This window comes from Nelumbo nucifera, chromosome 6 (assembly GCF_055504915.1).
Source record: "Nelumbo nucifera cultivar China Antique chromosome 6, China Antique-T2T, whole genome shotgun sequence".
NCBI classification, from domain to species: Eukaryota; Viridiplantae; Streptophyta; class Magnoliopsida; order Proteales; family Nelumbonaceae; genus Nelumbo; species Nelumbo nucifera.
Genome location: NC_142654.1, coordinates 59,343,610 through 59,352,397, shown reverse-complemented (window position 1 = coordinate 59,352,397; position 8,788 = coordinate 59,343,610). Strand labels below are relative to the sequence as shown.

Here is an 8,788-nt window from a genome sequence, read left to right as displayed (position 1 = left end):
CTGAGATGTGCTGTGGGACACTGTGGGGGGCAATCTCGTGGGGGGCTGATTTGAACTCCCAATGTCCAGCCAATAACCCACATGTTGCATATTTTAGCAGCTCAAACTAAAAAAAAGGCCATTACCCAGTGTTGGTCCCCAGCTATCTGGTAAGTGGCTGATCTCAGACTCTCTCATGCTTGTCGGCTCTCAGCATTTCAAACGAGAAGGCAATTCAAACTTCCAAGATACAATTTTATCTGGATGAAGAGCTCAACTTCCTTGTGCACTGGGGATTCCATTATTTTCACATTGCTCTATCACATTTTTATTTTACTTGGATAAATTACCCACAAAAGAAGAAAAAAAAAAAAGACATTCCAGTATACATGTATATCCCAATCTGATCTTAATAATTGTACACTGGAAATCTCAGTATCTAGCATAAAAAATATAATATTTACATTTTATAACACGATTTTTAATAACAGAATAGTAGTACTCAAATCCAAACCCCAAAAAAGAACAGCTAATACCACACTGACCTCAACACCATTCTTTCTCTCAAGTTATTGTCGATTATTGGCAAAATACCAAGCATACTATGTCTTGGCAAAGAAAAAGCACAATGGAGATACAAACACAGTTGATGAAGTTAAAAGAAAATAAATAATTATCCTATCAATTGAAATATAAATTTCCACTCTGTAACGTCATGACATTCAATGCATTTTACAGCATACATGTAAAAGATAACCAACATGCATTTTACAGCATACACACTTGGCTGGTGCAAATTGGGCATGACCTTGACAATTAATACTACAGTTGAATCATCAAGCACTACAACAAGGCATTTTTCAAGTGGAAGTAACCAACATGCTAATTTATAGACCTTACCTGGATCGACTGGAATACAGAATGAGTTGAACAAGTTGGGACAACATCCGAGACAATCAAAACCACATCTCCCTCTTCCACCATTCCCCTTGTCTTCATAAGGTTAAATGTTTTCCCGATATTATCTTCCATGTCAACTGATAATTCAACACCAAGGGGAAAGACCCCCCACCACAAATTCAAAGCCTTCCTAGTGCAGTTTTCATTGGTGAATGCAAATATGGGAGGATTTGGACGGTTACGTGAGAGAAGTGATGCCATATTGCCATGCTTTGTGTACACAAAGATAGCGTCTACAGCAAGGTTGTTTGCTGCAAATAGAGTAAATTAAAAGTCAATGCAAAGTAAAGAATGACCATGGCATCAATTCTTATTCAATTACCAAATGACTAGTGTTGAATATTGAAAACACATCTCCAATATAAGTGAAACAGAAGAAAGCCTACCCATCTCCACAGCACGGTTGCAAATTTGTTCAGCAACCCGGTCAGGCAATGACACTCCTAGTGGATACTCGGAAATGAGACTATGTCGGTTTTCCTCAAGACTCCTCAACTCCATACGGCTACTTGCCATCTGTAAAACAGAAAGAGCCTTCTCACCATATGACCCAACAGCAGACTCTCCAGATAACATCAAGGCATCAACATACTGCCGAACGGCCTCAGAAACATCTGCAACCTTGTTACAATGAAAGCAAGTTGCAATTAGTAAAGAAGAGGAAAGTTTAACATGCTTCACATGTAATCCATTTAAGCATAAAGAAAAGAGGTTAGAAGAAAACGTGAGGCTTACAACTTGGTTTAATAACAACAATTCATCTCTCAAAAAGCTACGACCAACCGGCCCTGAATAAATACAGATTATGATAACACTTTCATCCCTAACAACTCCCCCTACACCAGAAGCCCCCATATTGCCCAAACTGCACACATCAAAGTTTAGTTTGACCTTTCCATTGGCAAGAGGGGACCACTCCACATTCCTTCGCCGCCTGCTATTTTGAAAATTAGCAACAAGCTGTCACTCCCTCAGTAAAACATTAAGGGAAACCTCTTTGAAACAAAATCACTACCCAATGAACATCTCTTATTTTGGTAAGCTCAAATACCTTCACCTGCTTGTGACATTCTTCAAATATTATTGCATTTCACTCACTCCAAAGTCCCCATGGAACCACTCCACACATGCAATGCCTTAGAATCTTTTGTCTTTTACTGCAATTACTCATAAGATCTTGAATAGGTCTCTCACTTTATTTGGTTCTGCCTACTCACCCCAAAAAACATGAAAAGAAAGTTGCCACAATCTAGAAGCATGGGGATGAGAAGTATGAGTAAAAGGCTGTAAGAGGATACCAGTTGGCATCTAAGGCCTACTCACCCCAAAAAAGATTTTTTTTTTTTGTAAATTGGAGGGATAGACTTATTTCCAATTGTACCTGGATTACCACTTCAACGTTTCTTTATCAATATCACCACTACGATGTTTCAATACATTAATAACAATTTCGTCAAGCAACACTATCCCTATACTAACTAAAGTTGCGTTCTTTCATGCTGAAGACAGTTTCAGAGTGAAGATTGGAAATTGGTAAGATGTGCTTATGGGCCTAAATTCTATACCAGTAGGTTCAAACCAAGATGAAGAAATCTTCAAGTTCTCTAGATGGCCCCCATATAAAGGAGTTCCTGAAATCAAATCATTTTTGTTGTTGTTGTTGATGAAACGGTGTTGTATTGAACGCAAATCTTTTAAATATTTAATTTTACAAATATTTCCAAAGAACCTCACAATTTAACAAGAGCATAGAAAATAACCATAAGAAGATCAAGACATTCAATAATTCATCAAAAAATCAAGATATTGAATATCTGTTTAGTTGAAAGTATTTTCTATCTTTCAATGTTTAGAAAATACACTTAACAAGACTTACAGAGATGTCATGCACACACACCCCATTTAGACATTCTTTTGAAAAAAATGAGTGGAGAAGTTCAGCTTATTGCTTTGTTTGGTATTAATTACAAGTTCAAAAATTTTGTTCAAACTTTCATTTCTAAGTGCTTCACTACTAGTGAAACTTTTGATGTTTATTTTGGTAGTATTATCCCCTTAAGTTCTAGTCATTTCTATTTATTGCAGTTAAGGTACTGCAACCCGTTGCGCAAAACCCAGAAATACAGATTTTAATGGAACCCAAAAACGAAGTAAAAACAGAGAGAACACACAGATTTACATGCTTTGGCTTATAGGCTATGTCACAGGCGAAGGAGGAGCAGAAAACCACTATAGAATCAACAATGGAAATTAAAGAGTTGTGTACAACCTCTCTCACAGAAACCCCAAACCCCAAAACACCCAAAAACCTCTCTACTTCTCTCTCAAGCCAAAAAGATGTATACAAGAGAAAACCTCCCAAAATACATAACTCTTCGTATTCGGGTCAGACCAATAAGCTGAATATGGCTTTTTCCCTTCAGGTTCAGGTCAGTCCCCAAAAAAAGATGTATACGAGAGAAAAACCCTAATGGCCCAAGCCCTATGCTTCCACCACAAACCACTATGAAATTTTGCCTTCAGGTTTTTCTCAACTTAATTCAGAGTGGGTAGCAATAAAGAATTCAAGGAGCAAACATAACACAACCCTTATACTTCAGTGTAGCCAACACCTCTTATTCACCTCCTAACAGTTAGACTCCAGATTCCTTCAATTTACCTCGTCAGCTTGGTTGACAAACCATAGCAATCCTGAACTTTTTTCCTATTGCTCAGTTTTAAAGGAGTACAAATACAAATATGTAGAGTGCAAATCCTTGTGTTTTGTATTATTTTATATGTATTTGTACTGTACATATAAATTGAACCTATGGAAACCTAACCTTCCTCAAACAGTCCAGAAATAATAATGTTTGCATGGTACTCCATTATCAAAGATGTTTGCAGACATCAAAGCTATTCCCATGAATAATTCACTGTATTATTTTCCACATGTTTGTTTGATTCTTTCTAATTTTATGTCTTTACCATTTTCACCTTTAATAAAAGAATAGTTACCTAAGGATGGTCTTAGCTTATCCAGTGCCTTGGGAACTGGATGTGGATCTAACTTTGGCATCAGTGGCTGTTCCCAGACACAAAAACCCATGTTCCCATGCTTGTCAGACCAAGATTTTACCATTCTTCCATTTTCATTCTTATATATTTATTTCAAAATATTATTTTATTAATATTTTCAGTCATACTTGTTTCACCCTTCACATCATCATAACTAGTCACCTCAGCAAAGTCTTTATCCTCTAAGAGAATTGCTGACAACAAAAGCACAGCCAACGAAAATGAATAGGACTAATAAAAATGAAAATTAATTAGACAGAAGAGAAAACTAATACATTCTCATAATCTCTTCTTTTCTCAAAGTAACCTATAATGCATAAAAGTTCAGAGATCCTGCAATGGTGCTATAGTTTTCCATCAAAAGATCGTTCTCAATGTATAAGAAATAAATAACTTTTTCCCCTTTTTCTTCTTTTTTCCCCTTTAGGGGGAGAGAGGGATGGCTACAAGTTTTGAAATGGATTTCCTTCCAAGCTACAAAAATAAAAAAAAAAAAGAGTAAATGAAACTACATGTTAAGCTACAGTAGTAATAGTTACTAGACTAGAATCTTCTGCCTGCTATTCAGCTGGAGAAAGACTAATTCCACAATAGTATAGTAAAAATGTACAACTAACTGAAAATGATAAATGTGATTTCTTCATGTTGTTTTTTCATAGGACATTATCGTAATACCTCAGCACGTGTTGGTGTAGGATACTCAACCATTGACTCAAGAAGTTGGGAAGCTACTATCACAGGCTTGTTTAGTTGCCTACAAACTTGAGTTATTTTCTCCTGGACAGAGGGAATCTGTTCAAGCGGAATCTCCACTCCCAGATCACCACGTGCAACCATAATTCCATCAGAGGCCTGTATGATATCTTCCAAGTTCTCAAGAGACTCCAAGCTCTCAATCTTCGCCAAAACTTTAATGAAGCTGTGAATAGAAAAATCTTATTTAAATACTCCCAAAGTTAAGGAACATTAATAAGCAATGCAAAGTGCATCTACTAAGGGGAAGAATTGGGCAGTGGAACTAAATCCACAGACTTTACCAGCTAAGCCACCTCCTGGTAGGTCATCCCCCCTTAATCCCTTGTAAAATGGTCACAAGAACTTCAGAGTGGGGTTAGGGGAGAATCGCAACCATACATTATTATAATAAATATAAAATCATCTGGAAAAGACATCATAACAAATTATCAAAACTTATCCACAACCCTAACTAGATCTGGTTACAAAAGATTAACTAAACAACAAAGTTCATTAGGAGCTCCATTGAAAAGTTCAAGCCTATCCTGTATAATATATCATAACTTTGGGTTCTTTTAGAAGACATTACATATATGCTAAGCTATAAGAGCCATATTACTTCTTTTCTGCACAATTACTATTTATGCATGATTCTTAGGTGGATTCTAATTTATAAATGAGAACCAAGTTAAGCCTTGTTTACCAATATCATATGACCATAATAAAAAAGCTGGCCAGCTACTTTAAAAGATTCATTCATAATGTTTCCGGAATTACCGGATTATGATACATTTCAAGCCAAACATTGTGTCCTTATTACTTCAGTTTTGAACCACATCAGGATGTTGAGGTCAGTGTTTGCAAGGATAAGGATGATTAAGAATCTAAACAAGACCATTGAGACAACCAGTGTATCAATGTAAAACAATAGAAAGGAATAACCGTTTACCATAAAACCTGAATGATGACTAGGGAAGGGGGGATAGAACAAAAACAAAGTTTCTATGTCACATGAATGAAGTAAGGCCTAAAGGGTATCATCTAGATTAACACCTGAATGTAAAATAAATACTGCAGAAATATTACGAAGAACCAAAAAATGAATACCATGCTAGATCTGGAAATAAGAATTTTCCTTTAAACTTTTTCTTTACAATCTGGGTATTGCCAAACCTAGACGAATAACTCAAAATAAATGTTTTCTACAGATACACTGCTAATAAAAGCATGTCATATTGTTAAGATAAACAGAGATGCTTATTTGGAACTAAAGAAAAGTCTGCAGATGGGGATGCTTTCTTACTCTGAAGATTTTGTGGCTAAATGGTTCTTTAGATTCATGATAACATTAGCATCCTTCACAAATGACATCGCAATAAAATCCACTCCTTCAGAAATTCCAAAATCAATATCATCCCAATCCTAAAATCATATAGGAAAATTTAATAGCAGTCTTAGAATTGGCAAAATAACTAAAATGAAAAGAAGCAACAATTTTAACCATTATTTATATCTAATCTATATTAGCAATGTGCATGAAACAATAAAATGGAAGGAAATAGCATAAAATTATATCCATGAAAGATGAATGAAAAGAATTTATCAAAAAAAAAAGATAAATGAAAAGGAAAGTAGCATAGAATTAAAACATTCATGATGGATAAGATCAAACTTTTTATTTCATTGAGACAACCAATAAATAGAAACATCCACTGTGTCATAATAAAGAAGGATTGCAATTTATAGATCAATTGTTATGATATGGAATTTATCATTACCAAGTATGATCAGGAAACCAACAAATATAAACAGGCAGAATGATTATAAAGAACAAATGTAGCTTTTCAAGGAGCTAATCCCTAACAATTTTCCTCTTCTGTCTTCAAGAATTGGCCATGACCTGGTTCAGAGTTTGTAGCTCTGTAAAAATCATCTCTAGCAATTGAGGGGTTATCATAATTCTAGTATAGCCAGGGCTGTACAATGTTTTAGAAAGCACCAACGTTGTTAAGATATGAATGGTTCTTTTATTTTCCCAACAAAAACCATTAAGCCTAGGGAAAGCTGAAAAAACAAGAACACCAGCGCATTTTGGAAATGAAGTTAGGATGCTACCAGATGATTAATGAAAAGTTCTTGAATCCAGAAAGCAAAAGAACTAAAAACACGGTGTCTTAAGAAAGAAGAAACGAGAGAAAGGAGTATAAACTGGCCTTTGTTGATAGGGTAGGGATCCCAAAATTCTTCTTTACGAGTTTCCCGTTTCTCCAGAAGCTCAGTTTGGCCCGCGGTAGGAGCAGACCAGGGTCAGTGCACCTGCAACGAAGATCATTATCGACCTTTTCAATAACCTCAAAACTCGTCATCCCACCATCAACAACGAGCTCATCCCCCACATTTATACCTACCACATGTTTATTTAAACAAAATGAAAACAAATTAATCAAATAAGAACAAATGAAAAATACGTAATTGAATAGAGTGGGGGAACAACTAAATGGCATTTTTCACTTCCAATCACAACGAGGAAAAGAAAATGACTTTTTACACCTCAACTTTCATGGTTTCCGTACCTTCAGAAAATCCTTCATAGTTTGCCTGAACTGTGAATGGACGAGAACCTTTAAACTTTTGCGTGGTAAACAACCAGATTGACCCATCCTATTGCCCCAAGGTGAACAAAATACTTCAATACCTTCAACTGTAAATTTTCGTCCTCTAATAATGTTTTGAGTGATTATTCTAATATTCCCGCAGAGTAAAAACCAAAACTGTTAAGTGGGTTGTACGCTCATACCTCAGCTTTGATAGATGAAGCAACTCCGTGATCAACCATGTGCATCTGGCTGCCTTCAATGTCAATCATCACCGAAATGCAAAACCCCTTTTCCTCATTCAGCCTCTTAATGTTCCTAATTACGTTCCAGTGCCATTCCCGCGTGTTATGACACATGTTAAGCCTCGCAACATTCATTCCTCTCATTGCCAATCTTTCCAACTCCTGGAAAGAGCAACAAGCAGGACCGATAGTACAAACGAGCTTCGTCTTCCTCATACCAAGAAATCCCTTTTCCTTCAACTCTGCCTCGGACACTACATCAAATCCCAAGGTCCCCTCCAAGAGACGGGAGGAATGAAAAACCCGCCTCTCCTCCTCCACACCAACACGCATAGTCGGCCGAATTCCAACAGAACGTGTAAGCTTAAATTTTGCAAGATGAGGTGGACTCCTTGGCAGACGAACTGAAACACCAAAAAAATGGTTCAGTAACATAGCACTCTGGTTCTTGGCTAAGAACTGACGAGATACACAGATCGAATCTCCTGCAACAGCCATTGACGTTTAAAATTAGACTTTGAGTACGAATTCCTGAAGATGATTCAAGAAGTAACAGTGAATAGAATTCCACTGATGGATTAAGAGCAGCCTGAGCAGGTCCAGCAGGATAACAAAGGTGTGACAGCGAACAACCGAGGAATTTGACTTTGTCCTGCACCGGATAGAAATCTCTGCCGAATCTGGTTCTCTATGTTCAAATAATAAATAAGATCGATATTTACGAGGAGGAGAGTTCCAAAGGTTGAAATTGAGAGAAGGGTCGGACAAAATATAGAAACCCTAGATTCACCTCCAACGACAGAACGACTGTTGGGGTGTATTAAATATTTGAAATCAAGTACAAATGAATAGCGGGTTTTGGCGGGTAAGTGATGTCATTCCTCAACGATGCTTGGGTCTGGGTCGGGTCCAGATAAAACCGGAATCAATCCTACAAACACCCGGAATTTTATATACTCGGATTGGATCTGAATTAGTTCGAGATTGGATGAACCAATTCCAATCCAATAAGAATTGAGAAGGTTGATTTCAGTTTCTGGAACCAGAACCAGCCCAGTCGATTTGGGTGGGTAGATCCAACCCGAGCCATTGACAGTACTACTTCCATAGCTGGAAGAAAAATTCACCCTCAATTTATTAACTTTAATAAGGCTGTGTTTGATTTGAATGAAAAAGTAGGGAAAATAAGGTAAAACTGTAAAAGTAAGGAAATTCATA

The 8,788-nt window shown here is 36.7% G+C and overlaps 1 protein-coding gene across 1 annotated transcript; it reads right to left on the bottom strand.

Annotated features, from left to right (window-relative positions):
• Positions 1-629: 629 nt before the first annotated feature.
• On the bottom strand, positions 630-8,389 carry LOC104604215 (pyruvate kinase isozyme A, chloroplastic-like). Its single transcript, XM_010268475.3, has 7 exons — positions 7,529-8,389; positions 7,305-7,392; positions 6,945-7,135; positions 6,035-6,153; positions 4,672-4,915; positions 1,326-1,560; positions 630-1,190 (listed from the first exon to the last, which is right to left on the bottom strand). Exons 1-7 carry the CDS (start codon positions 8,066-8,068, stop codon positions 862-864), a joined length of 1,746 nt encoding a protein of 581 aa, XP_010266777.1. The 5' UTR covers positions 8,069-8,389; the 3' UTR covers positions 630-861.
• Positions 8,390-8,788: the final 399 nt, after the last annotated feature.